General features: G+C 51.5%; 1 protein-coding gene across 9 annotated transcripts in view; it reads right to left on the bottom strand.

Moving 5' to 3' along the window:
* The window catches only part of IL4R (interleukin 4 receptor), a 40,848-nt gene extending 19,473 nt beyond the window's left edge, over positions 1 to 21,375 (bottom strand). The window contains exons 1-5 of one of the 9 annotated variants that reach the window (XM_060122311.1): positions 21,295 to 21,375; positions 8,790 to 9,171; positions 2,908 to 2,995; positions 2,334 to 2,508; positions 463 to 614 (exon numbers count right to left, since the gene is read on the bottom strand). In XM_060122311.1, coding sequence (XP_059978294.1) covers positions 463 to 614; positions 2,334 to 2,508; positions 2,908 to 2,977 — 397 coding nt within the window. In that variant the 5' untranslated portion in view covers positions 2,978 to 2,995; positions 8,790 to 9,171; positions 21,295 to 21,375. Of the gene's footprint in view, positions 1 to 462; positions 615 to 2,333; positions 2,509 to 2,907; positions 2,999 to 4,842; positions 5,393 to 8,789; positions 10,846 to 21,294 lie in introns of those variants that run through there. The other 8 variants (XM_060122314.1, XM_060122316.1, XM_060122312.1 and 5 more) reach the window with 8 other exon arrangements.
* Between the last annotated feature and the right edge of the window lie 5,099 nt (positions 21,376 to 26,474).

The raw sequence follows: 26,474 nt of genomic DNA, 5'->3' as shown, positions 1-26,474 counted from the left end.
AGTAGTGTTTTAAACTCCTGTCACTACACCCCAGCAAGTTCTTGGGGAATTCCTGCGGGAACTCTGGGTATCAGGATGAGGTCAGCCTCCCACGGTCTAGGCTGTCTGAAGAAACAGCAGCTGAACAGCTGACAGAGGGCAGAAGGACGGTTCCCGGTTCAGTTTCTGATCTGCAGCAAGCATGCCTTCCACCAAATACGCCTCATTCAGCACCCCGATCTGGGCACTTAAACACAGGGCATTGAAATATCTGAACCGAAGGGGTCCTGACGTACTGCTGAGCCCAGCCCCATTTCAAAGATGGGAGGACTGAGGCCCAGAAAGGGGCAACAACCCCATCAGGGGTTGGAGGCTGCTTGAATGGCCCCCTCCCCCAAATGGAGACTGCCTTCCCTGCCCTGGCGATGTGGGAACAACTGCAGCCCCGCCCTATGCTGCCCCGCCCTGCCCCGCCCTGCTCACCATGCTCACTGGGCTTGAAGGCGCTCTTCCACAGCAGCTGCTCCCCAGCCCACAGGTCCAGCTGGTAGGTGTCCACACTGACCACGTTATCCATATGCATATGGCACACGCACACCGCGCCAGCTCTGTTCTCGGGGACACACGTGTGGTTTCTGCAGACACAGATGTTGCATTAGGCTGGTCATGTGACCCACGGGCATCCCAGGATACACCTCAAGGAACCACAGGCCCTTCCAGCTTCCTGGTCACCCTGCCTCAAGGACCAGATCTGGGAACTTGGGAGCAGAGTGGCCAGGATGCAATGGGGACAGGGGCCTGGGACCGCCTCCCTGCTGGCCACAGCCCCTCACCACACCCACCATGGACTCTTATCCGCCCCTGACCCCAGCCTTGGACCCTGAAAGCCAGCAAAAGGGAAGAACCCACAGCATGAAAGAATTTGTAACAACATATGTGTCTGTTCCAGCACCCCTCTGGTAGCACAGTTTAGCCCAGTACAGCGGGCTGTGGCTTGGCAGGCACATACCCTGTGCCCCACAGCCTAATCCTAATGTGTCACCCAAAACAGCCAGCCCCGTGTCTCATGGACTAGGCCAGGGGTCAGCAAACGTCTTCTGTAATGGGTCAGATGGTAAATATTTGGGGCTTTGAGGGCCATACTCTTGCTGTTCCAACTACACAACTCTGCTGATACAGCACAAAAAAGCCCCAGCCATAGACAATACGTAAACAAATGGGCATGGCTGTGTGTCAATAAAACTTTATTTACAAAAACAGGTGGTAGGCCAGATGTGGCCCATGGGCCATAGTTTGCAGGTCCCTGGTCTAGGCCAATGTAGCACATACAGAAGCACAGCTGGTCCACCTTAGTATATCGTGGCATAACAGCTCTGTCAGTGTAGCCCACATCAGGTGTGCTGCATATCCCAATGTGCTCCACAACTGTGTGCCTTGTGTACTGGATCATGTCCTGGAGCACCACCTATACCAGTGGTCACCCCTGTGTACCATGGATTATCCCAGTGAACCACCTGGAAAAACATATCCCAAGTTCCATGGTCCACCAACCATGGCTGTGAACTCCACCGCTAACACTGTACCCCCAAACAATGGCCTAGCCCAGAGGTTCTCAAAGTGTGGTCTGGGATTCTACTGGGTCAAACTGGTTTCATAGTAATACTCTGACATTAGTTGACATTTCCACTCTCCTTCTCTCACAAGCGTACAGTGGATTTTCCAGAGGGTACACGATGTGTGATGATGCCGTTGCTCCAACAGCCTGTTGAATGTGAACTTGTGGGCTGTTGTGATTTAAAATTTCTGTTTTAATTTCCAATAGGGGAAATATTGGTAGATGTGAGCTACCCAGACTAAAGCTTTGGGGGTCCTCACTAATTCTCTTCTTTCTCTCTTTCTTTCTTTGGTTGCACCGGGTCTTAGTTGCAGCATGCAGGATCTTCAGTTGCACCATGCGAACTCTTAGTTGCGGCATGTGGGATCTGGTTCCCTGACCAGGGATAGAACCTGGGCCCCCTGCACTGGGAGTATGGACTCTTAGCCACTGGACCACCTAGAAAGTCCCTTAATCCTTAAGCACACAAGAGAGTCCTGAGATGAAAAAGCTTGAGAACTGCTGGTCTAGTCCAGGATTCCACCACATCCACATGCCACGTGCCTTGGTGACACTGAGCTTGGAGCACCGTGACGCACTCGCTGTGTCTTACACACGCTGCACCCCAGGGCACCTCCCCTCTACCATGCCCAGTAAGCCCCCGTGAACCGCATTGAGCACACGCACTCCGGGGTACCAGGTGGGCCAGGCGAATTCCGAGGCAAACCCTCCCCAACTCCCGGTTTCAGCCCAGGCTTACTCGAAGTAGAAGAATTTCAGCTGGTAGAAGAGGCGGAGCTCGGCTCTGCAGTTGGTGGGCCGGGCCATCTCCCACTCACAGGTGGAGATGTTGACGTAGTCGGAGAAGCAGGTGGGCCCCTGCACGACCCTCACGCTCCCTGGGGAGACACAGGAGACCTCTGAGCAGCTGGAGCCTGACGACCAAGAGGGATGGGTTGGAAACCAGCCCAAAGAGACCAAGGGGCCCATCACAAAACAACAAAACCACTGTCCGAGGCACGGTCCTCACAATGCAGGGGCCAGGAATGGGGCTCTGTGAGCTTCCCAGCTGGCGCTGGGGTGATGCCTGCAGCTGAAGAAATACCCTTGGGTACAGGGTCCATCAGCGGAGACAGACCAAATGCACCTCTATAGTATGCAAATGCAACTACCTGCCCTTGGCCGAATTAAAGGGAAAATATGTCAGTCTAAGGGTAGCTATCCCACCATCACAGGCATCTATCCCACGGCGTGAGCCTGGTGCATAAACAATCAATACTGTAAAGGTTTGCTGAATGAAGGAAGGAATGAATGAATGAGAGATGGTGACTTACCACAGCCTGCCGCCCACACCAGGATCAGACAGCCCACTGAAAACGTGAGCCCAGAGTGAAGCCACCCCATTGGGAGATCCTACAGCGCCTGCTGGGAGCAAGTGAGCCCGTTAGCGCTGATTCATGATTCCCACAGCCCCCATCATGCCGAGCCCAGCTTTCAGAGCTCACCTCCAGATACAGCCCTCCCCCTACGCCGCATGCCCCCTCCACCCGGCCCCGCCTCCCTCTCCGCCAGGCCTGCACCTGCCCCCCTGCACACCTTTACTTCCTGCTGCTCTTCAAACATACCACGGATTCACTCTCACCCCCATGCCTCTCCTCTCCCTGTCCTCATTGATACTCTCTCAGTCTCTGTCTCTGTCTTCTCTCTCATTTGTTCATCTTATTCATCCATCTATTCATAATGAATAAATGGCCCCTTAATACTCCAGTGTTTATTAAGAAAAACAAGGACAGCTGCCGACATAGCTACAACACAACCATCCAAACCAGGAAATTAACACGGATGCATTACTGCCAGCTAATGCACAGACCCTGTTTCCCTTTTGTAATTGCCACAGCAATGCTCTTTATAAGTCCAGGATCTGGTCCAGAATCATGCATTGCATCTGATGATCATGCCATCCCAGTGCCCAGGTCTTGGCGTCTAAATACTATTCTCGACTGACAGGAACCAGGGCTCCTCGGAGAAACAGCTGACTCCAGGAGCAGGGAAAGTACAAGAAAAGCCTGGAATTCTTCTTGTGCCAGAAAGTAAGGAAGTACTCCACGAATGATGGGGACCGCTTGAAAAGACATAGGAGCCAGCTAGGATGGATGCCCACTGGCCCAAACGGGCACAATTAGAACCTCACAATGAATATTATAGTAACCAGCCGTAACCCTTAGAGTTAAAACAGGGGTGCAGGAGTCTACGGCGATAAAGATGAGTAAGTGGGGGGAAGGGACAGCTCTATTTCACCACAGCAGGCTCCAAGTATCTCCCCACAAACTCACATGAATTAACTTTACATAATTCACATACAATACTTGATATATGTAATTGTATAGAACCTTATATACAGAAACCTGGCAGATACCACCTTAACCAAATGGTCAGTGTCGACATGGCCAGGAATGGGACAAACCAAGGTCATGAGCTTTCTGAAAACAATGCCCTTGGAAGAACACAGTATCACTTCCCTGGGGTCCCTGCCCCCAGTGTACAAATCACATGGAAACATCAGACAAGCCTACACTGAGGGGCAGTCTATGCAGGAAGCGGCCTAGACTCTTCCAAAAGTGCCCTGGGGGCAAAAGGCAAGGAGAATGGGAGATGTTCTCCTTTCAACTGTGCGTCTGTCATCCCGAGAGCCTGTGCTTGTCTTGTGCACGGCCAATCTCCTAGTACCTACGGCAATGCCTGGCACGCAGCACGTGCTCAGGCAAGTCTGTCGAATAAATTCACTTTGGACATGATGTGGGGCCGCTGATGGGCTCAGCACGGGGCTGGAAAGCTCTCCCTAGGGGGAGACTTGGTATCCACTCAAAGTCTCAACTGGCCTTCCTGGCAGAGCCACAGTGAAGACCAAGGAAGGAGGGGTGGGGGTGGGGTTTGGAAAACAGTGATGCTGGTTTCCTCTGCCAAGTCCCAGCAACCTTCCTTCTTGTGAGTTCACAGACATCCACAGCATCCTGTGGCAGAGATGTCAAAGGGGTCACTCTAGCCCCAATTTCGAAGAAAGAGAAACAGAGAGGTCAAGACGCGGGTCCAAGGTCACACAGCAGAAAGGCTACCGTGGTAAAGTGCTTTAAAAAGGTGTGGGGGAGTGAAGCAACCCCCCCAGGGTAGATTAAATCATGACATCTACAGCGGTCAGGGTGTTATCTTTGATCTGTTTTGGAAGGCACATCCAGACGTATGCATGTGCACACACACACCCACACACGCACACTGACTGGTTTCACAGGGATGGCAGGTGCTGCATCTCAGGAGAAACCGCGGCACAGATGTGGTGGCGACAAGGCCTCTCTGAACATCACAGGGAACGAAGGACGAAGGTGCAGAGAAGCAAAGGAATTAAAAAGAATAATTACCAAATGATCAGGGTGTAAGACACATGGCAAAAGGAAATAATTTCAAGTCCACACCCTGACATGTAGGGGTTGGGGGGGGTCTTGGGGTCACCTGCCCAGCCCAAGTGGCAACCTGAACAGGGGTGCCTGCCGAGATCCCATCTCTGACATGTTGCCATCCAGTTTCTGCTTGTACTCTTTCCATGGATGGGGTGGTCACCCCTAGGTCATTTTTGAGCAGAGCCTGACTATTGGAAACAGCTCCCTTATGCTGAACCAAGCATTTGTGTAGACAAAGTCCTGCTTATTAAGTACTCACATGTGCTTGACCTTTTGCCATGTGCACTAGAGTTATTACCTTATTGACTCTGCCCAAGAACCCTGCAAGATGGGTTGTTATTTCCACTTTCTTCCTAAGGGAACCGAGGCCAGAGAGATCAAATAACTTGCCCATTGGGTCCCACAGCTGGCGAGAGGGCAGGGCCAGAGTCAGAATCCAGGTCTGCTGGCTTCTGAGACCAAGGTACCTTTCAATATACCAACTCCAGTTTCTCCTAGAACCACAGACTGAACCCAACAAGATGGAATGAAATGGGCCAGGAAGAGTTGGTCAACCTGCTTCCTTCTAAACATTTTACATCGATTAATTCAATAATCAAAACAGCTCCTCTAGGGCTTCCCTGGTGGCGCAGTGGTTGAGAGTCCGCCTGCCAGTGCAGGGGATACGGGTTCGTGCCCCGATCCGGGAAGATCCCACATGCCGCGGAGCGGCTGGGCCCGTGAGCCATGGCCGCTGAGTCTGCGCATCTGGAGCCTGTGCTCCGCAACGGGAGAGGCCACAACAGTGAGAGGCCCACGTACCCCAAAAACAAAAACAAAAAAAACCCCAGCCAGCTCTTATAGCATACAATATTTACCAAAATATTTAAACATGCCAAGTTTCTTTCTAAACATTTTACATACAATAATTCAATATTTAAAACAGCCCTCTTCAGTAAGTACTAGTATTTTTTCCCATTTTTAGAGGAGGAAATCAAGGCTCAGGAAAGTTAAGTGACTTGTCTGAGGTTACAGAGAGGTGATAGTCCTGGGGGGCAGTCGGGCTCCAGAGCCTTGGCTCTTAACCACTATCTGTGTTTAGACCCCAGAGTTCTCTATGTTTTGGAGGTCCCTGACCCATCTGAACCTCTGATGCAAACTCCAAGCTCTGTTTCCAGAAAAGTGCACACATTCAATTTTGCATTCCGTCTTAGCGGTTCAGACACAACGGCTCCTTGAGCTTACCGAAGCCCAAGTAAGGACTCCAGGTCAAAGCCCCACCCGCCCCCCAGGCAATGAGCGGTTTTTGAGGGTCTTTGAATAGGGTCGTGGCAAGGTTTTTCCAAGACCCAGTCTGGGGCTGGGGAGAACGCTGAAACGAGGGGGAGCCGGCAGGGTGGGGGGCAGTTAGCAGTTGCTACAAACGCGAGTCTCTTCTCCATGATGAAACCAGAGTCATTTTCAAATTGGAAACCAGGCCATGATCTGTCTGTTCACTTCACTGGCCTCTGGCCTCTGGTGAAAGATGTCTTCACCCCGGGGTCGGGGTGGCGGGGGGAGCACAGAGCCCCAGGGGTCCACAGCCCATCCAAGAGCAGCATCTCTGAGTCAGAATCAAATCCAAGCCCCGGAATGAAAGCAGCCAATCGAAAAGGCTACATGCCGCTTGATTCCCTTTATGTAACATTCTTGAGATGATCAGACTATGGAAGTGGTGAATAGATACGTGGTTGCCCGCACGGGTTGGGGGGGGGCAGCAGGGAGGGAGGGAGGCACGGCTCTAAAAGGGCAACACAGGGATCCTTGCGATGATAGGACTGTTCTGTATCTCACTGCAGTGGTGGAGACAAAAACTGTACACGTGATACAGTTAAATTAATAAGAAGCAAGCTAACAAAACGAATAAAAATAACATGTGCGTGCGTGTGCAAACACGCAAACACACACGCAAACGAGTACCAGTAAAACGGAGGCAATCTGAGGAAGATTGGTGGTTTCTATCAATGTCGATACCTTGGCTGTGATACCGAACTATAGTTTTGTAAGATGTTACCCTTGGGGGAAACAGAGTAGAGGGGATCTCTCTGTATTATTTCTTACAACTGCGTGGATTAATCCTTACAACAATTACCATAAAATAAGAAGTTTAAGAAAATGCAAAAAAAAAAAACCAACCCAAACCACCCAAGCCCCTCTGATGATCTGGCCCCCGGAGACCCCACTACCATCCCCTCCTATTCCCTCCCTCGTGCTCCCTCCCCCACGAGCCTTCTGTCCCACTGGCCTTCTGACACACCCCTGTCCCTTTCCTCCCTCGCACCCTTTACACCCGGAAACACCATCCAGCGAGGGCACCCTCTGTTACTTCTCATCACGGCACCCGGTTTATTTCTGTCATACACTTATCACCATCTCTCATCATATCTCTGAGGTTACATAGGTGAATGTTTATTTTATTTCAGTAGGTAGATGGCAAAGATAGAAAGATTTGACTGCAGAAATGTTTTGAACTTCCCCAGATCAAAACACACCGTAAAGAAAAAAAGCAAGCAAGCAAAAGATTAGCAGAAAGTGGCAATCTACGTTACAGAAAGTGAAGGGCCTTAACATATAAAGTGGTCTTACAAATCAGCATGACAAACATTCCTTTAAGTGAAATAGCCATGGTCATTGCTTTGTCCCCTGTGCCTAAACAGTGCCTGACATGTACACAGTATGTGCTCATGAAACATCTATTAAATCAATGATTGGTTAAAATTCAACAACAATGAATACAATAATCTGTTTTTAAACATGGAGTACGTACCAAGCCTTTGCCCCTAATAACTGTCATTCATGTACAGTACTTATTACGTGCCAGGCGTGGTTCTAAGTGCTTATAATATATTAAGCAATTTAGTTCTCACAACTTTATGAAGTAGATGCCATTAAAGTCCCCATTTTAGGGCTTGCCTGGTGGCACAGTGGTTACGAATCCGCCTGCCAATGCAGGGGACACGGGTTCCGAGCCCCTGGCCCGGGAAGATCACACATGCTGCGGAGCAACTCGGCCCGTGCGCCACAACTACTGAGCCTGCGCTCTAGAGCCCATGCTCCACAACAAGAGAAGCCACCGCAACGATAAGGCCGCGCACCGCAACGAAGAGTAGCCCCCACTCACCGCAACTAGAGAAAGCCTGCGCGCAGCAACGAAGACTCAACGCAGCCAAAAATAAAAAAATAATTAAAAAAAAAAAAATCCGGGCTCCCCTGGTGGCGCAGTGGTTGAGAGTCCGCCTGCCGATGCAGGGGACACGGGTTTGTGCCCCAGCCCGGGAAGACCCCACATGCCGCGGAGCGGCTGGGCCCGTGAGCCATGGCCACTGGGCCTGCGCGTCCGGAGCCTGTGCTCTGCAACGGGAGAGGCCACAACAGTGAGAGGCCCGCGTACCGCAAAAAAAAAAAAAAAAAAAAAAAAAAATCCTCATTTTAATGATGAGGAGATGAAGGCACGGAGAGGCCAGAGCACTTGTTTGTGGTCACAGAGCCAGGATTTGAACCCAGGCAATCTCACTCTAGAATCCACGCACCACTGCCTCTCAGAATGTCGTCCCTGCAGCCCTGGCATGTGGTGTTATTAGTCCGATTGGCCAAAGAGGAAACTTGAGGCCTACAGAGGGCAAGTGACAAAGCCAAGTTCATGGAGTGAGGAAGGAGCAGAGTGGGTGAAAGCCTGACCAAGAAAAGAGCAGAAGCAGACAGAGTGGGAAAACACTCCTGCTGACCGGGAAACACACTTAACTCACTCTTTTTATTTGCGGGGAGATGAGTGGCGAGTCTTGAAATGTCAGAAGCCAGCAGCGGCACAGAAGTGACCCAGCGGGGCTCTTCCTGAAGCCAGTGGGGTGTGCAGGCCTCCGGGTCCTCTCCCCTCTCTTGGCTGCAAACCGACGTGGAGGGAGTGGGAGGCTGGATCAGCAGACAGGATGCAGCCGGTCCTCTGACAAGAGGCATGTGGATAGGAAGCCCGGGACAGCAGGCGCTGCGGGTGACCTCCCTCTGGAACCGCTGACCCCTGAAACTCCACAATCTTACGCTGGCCTGAAGCGTCTGCTGAGCTGGTCTGGCAGGGGGGGGTAGGGATACACTTCTCCACGGGTCAGCAGCCTTCCCAGAACTGCCGTCCAGCTAGGGTTCCCAGAAGCGAAAGCCACATCACCAGCCCCACCCAGGATAGTGAGGAAGTCCGGCCAGGGCCCCAAAATGGCCTGGGCTCTGCCTGCCTGCCCCACCCCCAGCCCAGAGAGTGGAGGGGAGGGGCGGCAGCAGCAAGAACCAGACACCTCGGCCAAAGAGCCCACCGGGCTCCCCCCGCGCCTACTGTGTGCTTCGGGTCCTCACCCCCTCGCTGGGGCCCCATGTATTCTTGCTGCAGGTGTTTTCTCAGCACCTACTGCGTGCCAGCTACTACAGATGTGGAAAAGGCCATTCATTCATTCAGTCGTGCCTTTTTTCCTGCCTTCCCTTAACAGATATTTGAGCGAGGAGAGAAGCTACTGGAGGATTTGGGGCACAGAGGTGAGACTTCAAAGGCTCCCTCTGGCCTCTGGGGTCAAGGGCAGAAGCAGGGACCCATGAGGAGGCCACTGGACTAGCCCAGGCACCAGGTACCAGGTGCACCAGGGTTGTAGGGAAGAAGAGGTAAGAAGAGGTTAAATTCTAGATCTGCTGTGAAGGTAGAGTCAACAGGCTTTGCTGACAGAATGGAGTTTGGGGGCTGCGTCAGAGAAAAGGGGACAAGTAGGGGTCAAGAATGACTCTGAGGCTTTCGGCCGGAGCCACTGATGGGGGTGCCACCCACCAAGATGGAGTGGGCTGTGGGAAGGACCAGCGTGAGGTCAGGCATCATCAGATACGCAAGAGGCTGTTGAGGACATGAGGAGGGGCGAGGAAGGGCCACCTGGTCCTACAGGGTTGGTGGGGGGCCAGGGGGCAGGTAAATGAACAAGAATCCTCCAGGGGAGGGACAGCGGCATGTGGAGAGGAAGGAAGAATGTCCCCCAGAAGGCATGGTGGGCTCCGTGAGGGCAGGGGACGTGCTCCATCTTCTGGAAGCAGAAAGCCTAGCCGGTGCCCCACACAGGGCAGGTACTCGATAAATGAGCTTATGTACTTTACTTTATTCTGACTTGTACACTTATACAGTGCTTCCTTCATGCCAGGTACTGTTCTAGGATGCTTTAAGACCCCGTATGAGATGAGTACAATTATTAAACCCATTTTACAGATTCTGAAGGATCCTAAGATAGGGAGGACACGGCCCATTTCCCATCCTACAAGACAGGCCCTTGGCTGCAGTGAGGGGTAGGGGTCATAGGGGATGAGAGCAGTGCAGTCAGAAGGGCCGGAAGACAACCCTGTCTACCAGGGGTGGTAAGCGATTCAGACTCCTTCCTCAGGACAGTAGGGAGCCACTGAAGGCTATTGGGCAGGAGAGGAGCTGCTTTCCAGAAAGCCCACTCTGACCTGCGTGTGGAGAACGAGTGCAGGAGTAGCTGACAGAAGAGGCGGTGCCTCTCGACCTGCAGAAGAGAAGCCAGGCTCTAGCTCTGTTTGGGAGGTAGACGTGGCAGAACTTGGTGATGACTGGTGGCTGGGAGCTGGGAGCAGGGAGGTGGCCTCGGGCTGGAGCACGGGCGGATGGACAGTGGCGGGTGCCGGGAAAGGCATGGTCTTGCTGCGGAAGACCATGGACTTCACCATACTGTGGACCTGGTGAGTCCAAGTAGGCGACGGGCCCCAAGAGGCATCCAGGAGGCAGTATGTCCTAGCGGCCTGGAGCTCAGAAGGAAGGCTCACGCTAGAGACCGGTTTGCAGGTCATCAGCTGTGGCTGAAGCCTGCGGGAGCTTGCAGAGTGAGAGACACAGCCTTGTCTGAGAGGGGAGGGAGGGGGCTGGAGACCGTGAACCTCCTTCGTGGGATTCGGCTGGGCCAGAGCCCCAAGGGGGTGCACCATCTCCGGGACAGGCTGGCATCCTGTGCTAACAGCCACCTTATGGCAATGTGGACGCTCACGTTGGCTGCGGACACATTAAGTCCAAATGTCCACGGGAGGGGCAGCCGGGTGACTCCATCTAGGATCCTGGAAGCCACGCCCATCCTCAGAAGGTACCAGTGCCCCCAGGGAGGAGGCTGCGCCTGAGGACCTGAGTGCAGACGTCACCTGCTCAGGACCAGCGGCCAGCCTCCCTCACTCTGCAAGCCCTTCTTCTGCTTTATTTCTTACTCCTCACTGCCTATCACACACGCATGTGTCCTGTGCACAGTCCAAATCCCCCAGAGAACACCAGCTCCTACAGGCTGTGCCCACCCTGTTCACTGCTATAGCCCTACAGCCTAGCACAGCGCCTGGCACACAGTAGCCGGGGTGGGGGGGTCCATAGATATTTGCTGAATGGAAGAATAAATGCACACACTCCCCCTGGCTGTGTGCAGTGCGGCCTGGCCAGCCATCCCTGATGGAGGCAGGGATACAGCTCCCAGAGCTGGCATTTTCTGCCTCTTACTGCTGGATAAACACTGACCAATTCTGGCTCAGAGTCTCCTCTGAGCCCAAGGCAGGCACCACACCGATCTTGGCCACCCCAAGAGGGGAGGGGGGAGCTGATCTCCAGTGAGCTGGTAATTGGGGCGTTACCCTGATTACTGCTCATTGCCCTGATACACAGATACAAGATGTCCCGGCCCCAAGATGCTGATTAGAGTTTGGCTGTCTTAGTGACAGTCATGGCTCCCAGTTCGCCTTCTTACTGAGGTCACCAGAAGTCACCATGATTGCCCCCAATTCCTTGAGTCTTTAGAGACCATGCCCTGGGCCCTTCTGCCCATAGGTTCCACCCTTCCCCAACTGAGGAACATGGAAGGTGCAATTATTATCATTCCCTTTGTAGACATGGGGAAACTGAGGCCCAGGGAGGTCCAGGAACCTGCCTAAGGATGCACAGCTAGTAAGAGGTGGGCCTGGGAATTGAACCCAGATCTTTTGGTTCTGGAGTCACAGTACAGCACCTGGCATGGAGGAAGCAGCCGTAAATTCACTCCTTTTATACACCTCTCTGTTTGCTCCTCCCAGCAAGCCCCGTGTGGAAGATGTGGTTAAACATTACCTGCACAGAGGAGGAAATTGATGCTCAGGGGAATTCAGAAATAGTCTCAAGGTAACGAGGCAGGAAGTGATGAACTAGAACTTGGCCTCCACCACGACCACTGTTTGCCCAGTCCTCACAGGGAGCATGTCTCAACAGGGACCAGGACTTTGGTCCCTGGGCAAACACAAAGCAGTCAGCACAGATAAGAGCTCCCTGTTCATGGTCTGTCTGCAGACAGGCGGGGGTTGGGATGGGGCTGTCCCTCGAGTTCTTTCTGTTGTCTCATCCTTTATCATTCTTGGCACGGTCAGGGACACGCAGATGTGTGGGGACACTCACATGGGCAGGGACACCCACATGGGCAGGGACCCCAGAGCATCTAAGATGAGGAAGCGTAACTCTGAGCCTAAGCGCAAGGACTCTGCACTGACTGGCTGGGAGACCTTGACACACTGTGGTCCTCTCAGAGCCTCGGTCTCCTTATCTGTGAAATGAGAGCTGAACCACTTGCCTCCTGGGGCGGTTGAGGGGAGGCAAAGAGACCATGGCTGGCATAGCTGGGTAGAAGAGGCTTAGGGCAGTGCTGATGGAGCAGGCAGCAAAAGCTCGTCTCCAAACGCCAAGTACAGACCCTGAGTACATGACAGCTGCCATGACAGCACAGAAGGGTCTCAGAGTACAAGCTGAGTATAGGAAGCTGGGCTTGAAAGGGCAATACTCATTCCATTTATATGAAGTCCAAAAGGACACAAACCAATCTTGGGGTTAGTGGTCAGGAAAGTGTCCTGGGGAGGGTGGGGCGGGAGAGAATCTTCTGGGGGGCGAGTCATGCTTTGTTTCCTGATCAGGTTATACACGCTTGTGTTTACTTTGTGAAGCCGGGCACTTGTCTGCATGCACATTGCAATAAAAAGAAAAAGAAAAAGAAAAATACGATGGGTGAGAGGGAAGGGAATAGAGCAGAGGGTGCACAAGGCTACTGGAGTTTGTCATCGAAGGTCTCAGAACAGCCAGTTCTCAGAGCTGGTGGATCCCCAAAGACCCCGGAGTCCAAGTCAGCTAACACTTCAAGTTCCCCTAGGCCTTTGCCACGGGGCCATCAACCCTCTAGTTGCCTGCTTCCAGCAATGGGGCGCTCACTCCCTCCGGGGGCAGTTTCCAGCTCCCAGCCACCTCTCACGGCCACGGAGGGTCATCTCCCCCAACGTCAACCAAATATCTAAGAGAATGCAGATGCATGACCTCAGTGAGTAGAGAGGGGGCAGGTGGCGAGCACATGTCCAGTCCTAACAGGTACCCGCCACTCTGCTTTGCACCATGTAAATGAAGACCTAGGGGTCACTAGGGTGCTCGATTTTTCACAAGAAGCTAGAAACCCAGATTTGTATGTATATTACCCTGGTTTTTAAATGCTCAATTTTTAAAAACCACACCCCACATTTGTGGTCCCTCTGTGGCTTACAACCACCAGGTGATGTCCTCCTGGGTGAGTGGGTGTCCTGAGACACCAGAAGACCCCCAATGAGAGGAAAGAAGCAACAGGTGAGACCCCTCCCCCGCACCTTCCCTAAGCTCCCTAAGCTCTGGCACTCCCAAACGTTCCTTCCTTCTGTCCCCGTGGGATGCGGTTGTTATGGTGATGAGAGGGAGCAAGGCTGGAGACACGCCATCACCGCCTGCCCTCCTGTGGCCGAGCAGTATCATTTGTCAGTGAGGAGTTCCAGAATTTTGCAAAAGCCCCATTGCTTTCCTCCTCAGGGGGTGCGGACGAGGGGATCAAAGAGCAGTCCTTACACCCCCCCAGCCCTGCCCCACCCTCCCCATATAAGCCACAGACTCCCCACTTCCCTTGGGCTGTTTCCTCTGCCTCTCAGTGCCCTCCTCCTACGCCACCCTCTCAGGATGTCTGATCAAACGCTACTCTTTCCTCCCCCCACCTCCCAGCTCTGCCTGTCCCTCTGTCCAAACATCATTTCCATTCTCATAAAGAGTGAGCCGTGCGCATCATATTGCTCCATTTCTAGACTGAAAGTCCTCCAGGCCAGGGACTGTGTCTCATGCACGTCTCCTTGCGAACGCAGAGGCAGCCAACCAATGATGGCGAAACTGAAGTCGTTGGCTGCCTCATTGTGGATGTGTTCCTTCCTCCAGGCCTTTGTACATGCCATTCTCACTGCCTAGAATGCCGGCTAGTGTTTACACCCAACGACTAGTATGAGTACAGGGATGTTTACAATGCCTTTCATATTCACTATGTGTTGTTATTTTCACAAAAACCCTAAAGAGGGGCAAAGCGAGTCATATCCCCATGTCACGGTTTAGGAAATTGAGGCCCAAAGAGGGAAAATGACTTGCCCAAGATCACTGAGCAAGTGGGTTGCAGAGCTGAGACTAAAATGCAAGTTTCTTTTTTGTTTTTTTTTTAAACTCATGCAGCTACCAGACTGGGGTCAAAGAAAAGTCCTTCGACGTTAGAGGGGAAGAAAAGAAAATAAAGAATTGGAAAGTTAGTCAGGAAAAATGCAAATAAAGATAACAGGTATACGATATTAATACTGAATAAAATGGATTTTAAGGCATCAAAGTATTACAAGAAAGGTAGCTGTTTTATACTGATAAAAGGAGCAGCTCACCAAGAAGGTATAAAAATCATGAGCCGTCTTCTATTCGTATTGTATATTGTTTATAAGCACCTAACAACATACCTACGAAAACGAAGCAAAAAACTGAGAGAAGGCCAGAGAAAAATGAACAGATCCTCTATCATAGTGGGAGATAAATCAGGTAGAGAAAACTACATAAAAACAAAGAAAATATAAATGATATAATTAGTAAGCGTGAACAAAATATATTTCTAGAACTTTAACCCAACAAAAACACACATCCTTTCAAATGCAAGAGGAACAAACAGAAAAAAAATGGACCAGAAAATCCTACAAAGACGATCTCGACAAATTCTCCATCACTGATATCATAGAATCTACAAATGTTGACCATTATGCAATACATTCAGAAATCAACAATCAAAAGACAACTTAAAATATTCCATCTACCTTAAAAAAATTATAACGCACATAACACTTTTAATCAAAAGGGAAATGATAAACTATAATAGTTAGCAGTGAATGACACTGTGTAACAAGACCTGTGGAATGAAGCCATAGCAGTACTCAGAGAAAAAATTATAGCCTGCAGTTCATTTACTAGAAAACAAGAAAGACTGAGAACGACTGTTAGCCTCAAACAAGGAACCTCAGAATGGAAGAAACCTTAACTGACAGCAGCTCGTGTAGAGGAGAGAACTGGAGGGTTTAGCTGACAAGTTCAATAGCAGCCCCAACTGGGGTGTGGCCACTACAAAGTATGATTGCAGGTGGTATCAACAGAGGTATGGACTCCAGATCCAAGGAGGTGAGAGTCTCCCTCCTCTCTGACTGGGCAGGCTTTGGGGGAGGCAATGGTTTCTATGTGGGACTCTGACCAATTAGATCATGCCCAAAGCCAGACTGAAGAGGAAGAATGACTGAATGAATTATGGCTGTGTCATCTGAATAAGAGAATCACTGCGCTGGGATGGAAGAGGATGCTTACTACCTCCAAGGGGTAGAACCAAAGCCAGAAAGCAAAAGTTCCTGGAAAGCTAATTTGGCTAAATCCCAGGAAAGATATTCTCCCAGTTAGAGCTGTCCAACAGTAGAATCTGGTTTCTAGAAGGCCTACTCCCCATAAGCAAGACTGTTGGGAAGCTGAGGGTCTGCGGGCTTGGAGGGCTGCCCCCGCAGAGATCTGGCGTCCCTCCTCTCTGGAGAAGTTCCTCTTAAAAAGACAAAACACTCTCTTGGCTGCTTCAGGAAACCCTCAGGCCTTCCGCAGTTCACCAAAACAGCTCTTGGTGACTGTGCTCGCTTATTTCTAACCTAGAAACCTACTTCTTTTAAACTCTGCTCCTTGGGCTGGATGGCTCAGAATAGTAGTTAAATGCATAGGCTTCCAGCCCTGGATTTGAATCCAGATTCTGCCCCTTCCAAGTTGTATCACCGAGTAAGTCTCTTCCCTGAGCCTCAGTTTCCTCCCCAGGGAACTGGGGAGGCACCGACGCATCTACCTGCCTCCACGACCCTCAGCCCCACCACGCCCCCTCTGCTTTAGGGTGTCTGCCATGCTGGGAAGATGCTCATCGGTAAAATAATCTGTAAAATGATCTGGGCAATGACTGGATCACCTGTGACGTCGGTCCTGGCCTGACCACGTGCACAGGGCTGCTGGGCAGGTCGATGGGAGGTGAGCAGTTCCCACCTCGTAGAGTTACTGTACAAGTTGAGTGAGACAATGCAGGCCTCTGGCTGCTATTGGCCTGCCTGACCTCTCTCCCCAGGCCTCTTCAACTTGCTTCAACTCCAGCCAACCACATCAGCTTCCTCAGGGCCTTTGCACTTGCTGTTCCTTCTGCTGGGATCACTCTTTCCCCGGATATCCACGTGTCTATGTCAGGTCTTAGCTCAAAAGTCACCTCCAGGGCTTCCCTGGTGGCGCAGTGGTTGAGAGTCCGCCTGCCGATGCAGGGGACACGGGTTCGTGCCCCGGTCCGGGAAGATCCCACATGCCGCAGAGCCATGGCCGCTGAGCCTGCGCGTCCGGAGCCTGTGCTCCGCAACGGGAGAGGCCACAACAGTGAGAGGCCCGCGTACCACAAAAAAACCCACAAAAAACACAAAAAAGTCACCTCCACCACTAGATGGTCAGCTCCATGAGGGCCCTTGTTGCTGCATCAGTCACTGCTGTGTCCCCAGCCCCAGCAAGCTTGCTGAGTTGAGTATAAGCAGCGAGCCCCACGCTGGCTCTCAAGACATGTGCGCGCCTGTCACTTTCAGTTTCGCAAACTGGCTCTGCAGGCCAGAGGCTGTTAGTCCCTTCACAGTCCTGTTGCTTAGAACACCTCCTCCCTCTCAGGAAAGCCGTCCCACCAAACCCTCGAGGGCCAAGCTTCTCTCCCCCTCACCCGGACCCCCCTCCTCCCTCTCTCTCTGGAGGGAGGGGGAGGGGGGACTCAGATGCCAGCCCAGACGGTGAGCATCCCCAGACAGTCGCAGCTCCCAGGCCTGCTTTGGTGAAGACTTGGATTTCTTAAGTGACGTCGAGAAGATGAGGAGTCCCAAGGGGGCCCCAAGAATGAAAATGAGTCAGTCGGAGGCAAACCCGAAACCTCAGAGGCATCACCACTTCTTGGAAAGGCGAAGATGTGTGCATTTAGACAGAACTGTGCACGCAGAGCGGGGGCAAGCAGCAGGCCCGGAAATGGGGCCGGTCGGGCGGACGAGACCTTTTCTAGCATCCTCTCTGGTTCCCTCCACCTGGCCCGCTCCTCCAGGGTCTCTGCCCCTTGTCCTTCTAAATGTCCCTCCTCAGAGAGGCTCCCCCGACTCCACCCCCACACTGCTTCCAAGCACTGTCACTATGTGACACGATACTGTAGGTGCCTGTCATCCTGTGTGAGATCCTGGGGGCCAGGTGTGTTTCCGAATTCAGAATTACTCAGATTAGAGAAAGGTCATCTTGTATAAAATACCACCCATCAAAACTACCCCTGCCCCCCATGGGGCCCGAGGAGCACACTGTGACCAGTCACATGAACATCTCTGCAGCGAGACACACGAGTCTTCACACCAAGGGGAATAAATAAAGCCTCCAAAGAGCCTCGCATTTAGCTCATGTCAGGTCTTGCTTCCACCTGAGTGATGAGAACGCTTCCGGTTTCCAGAGCTTGTGGATTTCCAATGTTAGATAAGGAGTATAGATCTGTGTATGTTTGTTTGTGTACTGCCTGTTTTCAGAACTAGAAGTCGAACTCCAGGAGAGCAAGGACTTTGTCCAGTGCTCTATCAGTAGCACCTGGCACCTTGCCTGGCACACAAGTACCCAATAAATATCCGAAGAAGAAATGAATGAGGAAGCCAGGCGCTGGATGTGAAGAAGTGACTCTGTCCTGATCGGGGAGAGAAATAGCAATCACGGGGCTGTGGGCAAGGTATCTCCAAAAATCATCTCACGAATACCGCCCCCTCCCCCTCCAAACACCCATTTTACTGACAAGCAAACTGAGGCTCAGAGAGGTTAAGCAACTTCCTCCAGATCCCACAGATAGGAAGAACAGCAAGCTGACATTTGAACCTGGGGCCCCTGTCTTCAAGCCTGTGACCTTCTCTCTGCCTCAGGGTCAGAGAAGCAGAATGACTTGGCTGGAAGCAAAGCAACAGGGGTTACGGCCCATCAGATGCAGGGTCCCCTGGTCTCTCTAGGTCTCTCATCCTCCACTGGGGTTCTCCCATCCACATTCTTGCAAGGGCAAATTCGTACAACATCTAGGCAAGCGTCGGCCTCTCTTCTAGCCGAGCCAAGGGAAATCTGGTCAAACAAGACTGGTATGTCTCCACGGTCCTGAGGACTGCTCCAAAAGATGTCCCTCTCGGCCACCCCAGCAAAGTGGCACAGTGGGAAAGGACAGAGGTTGGGAAGGAAAGCAGGTTTGAATCCCTCCATCTGTCACTCTTAGATGTGCTCTTAGATGTACGACCTTAGGCAAGGCCGCCGCACACATCTCTGAGTCTTGGTTTCCTCACCTGCAAAATGGGCAGATTAAATGCCATCCGATGGGGTTCATTTATTTACTTAACAAATATATAGTGCTTGCTTCACACTGGGCGCTGCTCTGTATGCTTGGCACTTATGAATTCAGTTCATCATCACTACAAATGGTATAAAGTAGACACTATAATTTCACAGATGGGGAAACTGAAGTCTTGAGAACTTGGCTCCATGAGAAGTGGCAAAGCCAGCATTTGAACCTGTGCGATCTGGCTCCAGAGTCCATGCTCTTAACCTCCAAGTTATATTTCTTGACAGCTAACAACAGACATGGATACTGACTGTGGATGTGTTGTGTTGGAAACTGTGCTAAGGAGCTTATAAAACATGATGTCATTAGCACTCAGAGAAGCTCAATTTTACAAACGTGAGGAAACAAGCACCCAGGGAGCCTCTGTCCCTGCCCCACTCCCAGCTGCCATCAAGGGCAGTGGACATTTGATCCCAAACTCTCTCCTCCATCCGGGGGGTAGGGATGGGGGGTAGGGGGATAGAGAGAAGGGGGTCCGGGAAAGGGTCTCTCTTCTCATTTCCTTGATACTGCATTTCAGCTCCTCTTCTGAATCTGAACAGCAGGAAATTGTGAATGCCTTCGGGGACAGCATTCCTGCCCCTCCCTCGGCTTTCTGCAACCCTGGGCTTTGCTGTACAAAACACATCAGTTACTCAGTCACCGTCCAGAATTTGGAAAACCTCAGGTCATCCCAGACCTGCTGGTAACTGGGTGTATTGTAACCAGTGTGACTGGTTAGTGGTTTTCCCTCCCTGCGGCCTTCCCCCAGCCTCCCTCTAGATTTAGCTCCAGAGGTCCATGGTGGGCCCAGGAATCTATATCGTGATTCTGGTTCAGGCAAAGGTAAAATACACTGGCCTACACTCCTCGGCATGGCATTCAAGGCCTTTCACAACACTTCCCACCTTTCCATCCAGCACTGGCTTTTCCCCTGCTCCCTGAACGACCTCCTAGCCTTTATCCATGCTGTTCCCACTGTTCAGCATGCTGTTCCCTCTCATTCTACACCTACCAAGCTCCTCTCCTCCTCTCCCAGGGCTGGCTCAGAGGTCCCTGCTCCATGAAGTCCGCCCCACTGACCCATGAAGGTTGATCACCCCCTACCTGTGCTTCCTCCCTTCCTCATAGCACTCCCCAACCGCCCCCCGAGAGGGAGCTCCTTGAGGGCAAACACCAGTGCCCTGAACAGCACTCAAGCAGTGCCCAGTGAGTGCTAATGAGTGAATGAATGGCTGGGGTAGGTCACCCCCCTTTCTATACCTCAGCATCCTCATCTGTACTCATGGTGGGGCTAGCTGAGTTCAAGTGGCCTTTGTAGGACTCTGGAAACCCCTGACTGTGGGGGACACCTGGACAAAAGTAAAACTGAGCCTCAGTTTTCCCACTGGACTTAAGGATTTTAATAAAGGCACTGCTGTCCCAGCAAATGCCTGGTGATCCTAAAAGGCCGCCCACAGGGGAGGAGTTGCAGGGGGGCGGGGGTCCTACCTCGCCGCAGAGGGCAAAGGCTGGGATTCAAGCAGGGTAAGTGCTGGCCTGGGGGTGATGTGTGGATCCCAGCAGCAGACACCGTTTGCTGGTCCCCAGACTGTCCTGATTATAAGAAACATAGATTTTGTTCAAGAGAAGAAGAAGGAGGAGAAGGAGAGGAAGGAGAAGAAGAATCTAGATTCCTGGGTTTACTGAACCTGAATCTCACCAAAAAGAGCCTGAGAAACTGCACCTTAAGCGAATCCCCTGGAGAATTTGTTTATGGGGTAGTTTGACAAATGTTGACATGTGGAGGGCAGTGGGCTCTGGTGCCAGAATGAGTGCGTTGGAATCCTGCTCTGCACTTTTTTTGTGGGCATCACCTTGGGCAAGTCATGTAAGCTGCCTGTGCCTCAGTAGTTCTCATCTGCAAAATGGCCACAATAAACACAAAGCAGCGACCAGAAAGGTTATTTTGAACTTTAACTCAGAATACTTTCAGTGCTCAGGGCAGGCCCGTACAACGTAAGTCCCAGCAAATGATCGCTATTATTGGGCCCATCCAATACTCAAATAAGGACAGCAGAGGTCGAAAGGGCCTTGTTTCACCAGATTCCTCTATCCAAATCCTCACCGACCTCCCGTGCGCGGGGTTGGGGGTGACTGCCCAGAGAAGACGGGGGAGGTTGGTGGCCCAAGACCTGCCTCCCCCCACGCTCACGACGTTCCCAAGCCCCTTCAAGGGGCCGCCCCTCTGACGTGTCGGGGACGGGGCGAGTTTGGGGCGTGCGGGTGTCTGAGCATCAGCCCTAACCTCCCCAGCCCCGCTTCAGGTGCGCTGGGCGGAACGCACGGAGGCTCCGCTGCCCCTCGCGCGAAGAGGAGCCGGCAGGTGAGCAATCCCCACTGGGGATCGGGAAATCCCGGGGTCCCCGCCGCCTGGCGTCCCGCCGGCGGCCCAGCGCTCTGTGGACCGCCGCCGCGTGCCCGGGCCGATCCCCCAGCCTCCCACCCGTGCGCAGGCCCCGGGTCCTACCTGTGTGCTCCTAGTCCAGTCGCCGCTCCAGCGCCGGAGCGGGAAGTGGGAGACACCCCGGGCGGCCGTCCCGGCCTCGGCTGCGTCGGGCGGGGCTTTCCTAGGCCGCCTGCCAAGCCCGCCCAACTTCCTGCGCCCCGCCCCGCTCCCCGCCCATTGGCCTGTGCCGCCCCTCACCGCCCCGCTCACCCCGCGCTCCTCGGGTCGCCCTCCCGGCAGGGGCGCCGACGGTCACAGCTGAGTCCCTGTCCCGGTCCCCTCCGTCCCCGCAGTCCAAGGGGCTGCCGATCTCTCCCGGAGGCGATCCCAGCGCCCGGGCCCCAAGGCCACTGGAGGTCACACCCCAGCGGGGAGAACTCCGCAGGGCTTCCCCTAGCTCTCAGAATAAAATCCCAGCTCCGGGTGGAGCCTCCGGATTTGGCACCAGCCGGTCCCACCGCCCCTGCCCCTGCCTGTCCTGCTGAGGCCCCTCTCTGCCTCTCTAGGCACAGGGGGCAGGTCCGTTAAGGGTTGGGGGGCTGGGCATCTTTAATCCTGCTACTCTTCCCCGACAGCCCAACTTCTGCTGGATGCGGACGTGTGTTCTTCTCTTCAGCAAACGTTTTCTGAGCGCCTTCGATATGCCGGGCTCTATCAAAATGTAGATTGTAAAAAAAAAAAAAAAAAGTAGATTGTGAAACAACTCTTCAATCAACAGTTAGTACCATCTGGCAGACCCCTTTCTAAGGCCATGCATATATTAACTGACAGCTACCCTGTGAGGGAGCTATACTACTGTCCCCCAGTTTACAGATGGGGAAACTTGCTCAGACTCATGCAGCCAGTGTGGGATTCCAACCCACGCTCCATGGACCACTAATCACTGCACACCGTAAAAGCCCTGTTGGAGCCCAGAAGGTAGGGAAAAACAGTAAATGAACAAAGTATTTCAGGTAACAAGAGATACCAAGAAGAGAGTAAAACAGAGAGAGACTTATCTCCTCCTGGAGGAGGAGACGTTTGAGCTTCTAGCCTGAAGGGGATGGGGGCAAGACTAGTTTAGAAAGTGAGAACAGCAAGTGCAAAGGCCCTGGGGTGGGAACCAATTTATCATGTTGGAGGAATTGCCTGAAGGCCAGGTTGGCTGGAGAGCCTTGAGGAGGGGAGAGGGGAAGAAGGTCAGGTAGGAGGTGTGCAGACCCAGGCTGGATAGTGCTGGGGTCCCCTCCTAAACATGAAATCTTCTTTTGCCCCGTCTTTGTGTCTCTGAGTTTGTGCCAACTTTTATCTGGAGACAGTGGAAGTCTCACTTTGGGAATGTGTGGTCTGGGCTGTCTGCCCTCCTGGCCTCCCGAACTGGGCTCCCACCCTGTTTTCTGCATCTTTAAGTCATTCTTCACTCTTCCCTCGCTTCCACCAGACCGACTGCGTCTGCGTCTGCGTACGAACCCCACCGCTTACTGTCGGACTCTGGGTGAAGTGGCTCGTGCACTGTGCCTCAGCTCCCACATCTGCAAAGTGGGGGTGATCACAGGCCCCACCTCATAGGGTCTGAAATACATGTGATGAGATGCATGAAAAGTTCTTGGAGCAACGCCTGGCACATAGTAGGCGCTCAATAGATGTTTGCTGTTGTTCTGATCAGAAGGAAGATGAGAAGCCAATTCAGAGCCTGCTTCCTCCACCTGTTTGCTTGGTTGTGAAATGGGGGGTAAAAACAGCACTGAAAAGACAGGAAAGGATGGGGCAGATGTGGTTGGATGTGAAGACATTTGGGAAATCTGGAGAAAGGGAATATGGGAGTTCTTTGTACTTGCCACTTTTTTGTAAGTCTGAAATTATGTCAATGTAAAGCATTAACGACCCGACACAGCCAAAAAAAAAGAGTTAACGAAAATAAGGCATCGTCCTGAAGCCTTAGAAGGATAATAAATGTAAAGTTTGCCCTCTCGCATATAGCTGCACTATTTGGATGCCTGCCTGAGCTGTCCAAACTTTGTCAGTGGCTGCTCTGTGTCAGGCCTTGGAGGGGGAGTTGGAGGCCCCAAAGCAGTAACAACTCAGGCCCTCAACACAGGCGGTTGCCAAGTTCGGCCTCACTACGAGCTCAGCTCACATTACATTCCTTGTTTTTAATCCTGTCTTTCAGGTTTAAATTTTTTTTTTTAATTGTAGAACAGTTGTAGATTTTACAGAAAAATTGTTAGTACAGAGAGCTCTTATAGTACACCCCCTCCCCTGTGCATAATTTCCCCTATTAGTAACATCTTGCATTCATGCAGTACATTTGTAACAGTTAGTGAACCGGTATTTGTACATTATTATTAACTGAAGTCTGCTCTTTACATGAAGGTTAAAGCTCGCTTTCTTCTGAGCTGTTCTGTGGGTTCTGACAAATGCATAATGACATCTATCCACCAGGACAGCAACATAAAGAAGAGTTTCACCTTCCTGAAAATCCCCTAGGCTTCACTTCCTCCTCTCCATGAACCTTGGAAGCCACTGATCTTTTTACTGTCCCTATAGTTTTGCTTTCTCCAGGATGCCATATAGTTGGAATCTGACCGTATATAGCCTCTTAAGACTGGCTTCTTTCACTTAGTAATATGCATTTAAGGTCCCCCCATGTCTTTTCATGGCTTGCTACCTCATTTCTTTTTAGGCACTGAATAATATTCCATGGTCTGGATGGACCACTCCTTATTTAGCCATTCACCTACCGAAGGACTCCTTGACTGCTTTCAGCTTTTGACAAGTATGAATAAAGCTGCTATAAACACTTGTGTGCAGGTTTTTACGTGGACACGTTTTCAACTCCTTTGGGTAAATACCGAGTGTGATTGCTAAGATCATATGGTAAGAATACATTTAGTTTTGTAAGGAGCTGCCCAACTCTTCCAAAATGGCTGTGCCATTTCGCATTGCCACCAGCAGCGAATGAGAGTTCCTGTTGCTCTGCGTTCCTGCCAGCATTCGGTGTTGTCAGTTTTGGGGATCTTAGCCAGTCTAGTAGACGTGTAATGGTAGCTCATGGTTGTTTTCATCTACAAGTTCCTTAAAGATATATTACTTTGAGCATATTTTCATATGCTTATCTGCCATCTGTGTATCTTCTTTTTCATCTGTCAATATCTTTTGCCCATTTTTAAATAGGGTTGTTTGTTTTCTTAGAGTTGAGTTTTTAAAAATTCTTTGTATATTTTGGATACAAGTCCTTTATTGGACATGTGTTTTGCAAAGATTTTCTCCAAGCTTTGGCTTATCTTTTCATTCTCTTAACAGAGTTTTTCGTAAAGTGGAATTTTTGACTTTAAATGAAAGTCAACTTATTAAAAAATGAAAGTCAACTTATTAAGTTTTTTCATTCATGGATCACGCTCTTGGTGTTGTTATCTAGAAACTTACTGCCAAACCTAGATCCTAGATTTTCTTCTATGTCATCTTCTAGAAGTTTTATAGTTTTGCATTGTACATTCAGGTTTATGATCCATTTTGCATTATTTTTTGTGAAAGGTAGAAGGTCTATGTATAGAATCCCTTCCTTCCTTCCTTCCTCCCTCCCTCCCTCCCTCCCTCCTCCCTCTCTCTCTCTCTCTCTCTCTCTCTTTCTTTCTTTCTTTCTGTTGTCTGCCTGTCTGTCTGTCTCTGTCTCTTTCTCTCTCTCTCTCTCTCTCAGCTCACACTTGGGATCCTTGAGCTGACATGTGAGAAGTCCAGCTACCCTGAAGCCACAGTCCTGGAGACAGAACATGGAGAGAACACAGAGAGACAGAGAGAAAGGCCGGAGGAATCCCAGCTGTACGGGACTTCCCAGCCCAGGCCCAGATGTGAGCAAGCGAGCCCTCAGATGTTTCCAGCTCCCATTCCTGAGCCATCCCAGCTGACACCAAGAGGAACAGACATGAGCCGAGCCCACTGAACCCTGACCAAATTGCAAAGTCACCAGCAAAATGAATGTTGCTACTGTTTCAATCTGATGCCAAGTAGCACAGAGACAAAGTGTCCCCACTGAGCCCGGCCAGGTTGCAGATTCATGAGCTAAATAAATGCCACAAAGTTTGGGGATAGTTTGTTTTGCAGCCATTGTACCTTGAACTGCTGCAGACCTACAATACTCACCTCTCACATTCTTCCTTGCCAACAGAACCCAGGCTTCTTCAGGGCAGCGATGTACCCTCCCTGAGACAACGGATCATGATTTGTTTCAGCCAGTCATGACAGTCCCGTTCCAGCTTTCCTAGCCTCCCTTGTCCTATGGGTAGCTGAGTGACCCAGTTCTGCCAAGTAAACACACATGGAAGTCTGTATGTGGGGGAGTGCTTCCGGGGCAATGTTAGTATTCCTGATAGAAGGGGTCTTGCGGCTGTGAACACAGACCATCCTGCCGCCAGGAGGGAAGGCCGAGACAACCGCAGTGCGGGAGTCCTGATGTCTGCGGGCTACGGAAGCAACTCCAGCAAGGGCCAATATCTGGAATTCTTGTAAGGTGAAAAGAGTTTTCCAGACATGGGAGCCCTGACATCTTTGAACAGCTGAACCGCAGCAGCTGTGGTCTACCTCCAGACACCATTTCTCCACAGGAGAAATTTTGACTTTTTGTCATTTTGCAGTTTTGAACAGAGCAGATCCAGGGGGTTTATTTCAAGAGTTGGAGCCATCTGGGGCCTCCAAGCTGGCCTGGCTCACCTGGTTTTGGGGGGTGAGGACCAAGGGATTGATGACAACCCTGAACCAAGCTCTGTGGACATAGCCAGCAGACTGTGTCAATGGGGCTGCGGGTTGATCCCTTTTGCTACCACCCTTGGGGAAGAATGACATCCAATCAAACCTCAGGTAGCTCAGGTTCGATAAACAGGCTTTCTTCTAAAAGAAAGGAATGATGATGACGGTGGTGATGATGATGACGGTGATGATGATGACGGTGATGGTGCTGGTGGGGATAATCATGGTGGTGGTGCCGGGGATGTTGATGATGATAGTGGTGGGGGTGTTGAAGTTGATGATAATGATAAGGATGGTGGTGGTGATGGTGGTAGTGATGAGAGGATGATGTTGAGAGCTGACATTTACGTAGTAGTGTGGCACTATGTACCAGACTCTGTTGTAGGCTCTTGTCATATATTAATTAATCCTTACAAAAACTCTTGGAATTAGGTACTATGATTAGGTCCATTTACAGTTGGGGAAAAGACACAGAGAGG

This window comes from Lagenorhynchus albirostris, chromosome 15, assembly GCF_949774975.1.
Source record: "Lagenorhynchus albirostris chromosome 15, mLagAlb1.1, whole genome shotgun sequence".
Classification (NCBI taxonomy): domain Eukaryota; kingdom Metazoa; phylum Chordata; class Mammalia; order Artiodactyla; family Delphinidae; genus Lagenorhynchus; species Lagenorhynchus albirostris.
The sequence above is the reverse complement of the archived record's forward strand: the minus strand, read 5'-3'. Positions and strand labels throughout refer to the sequence as shown.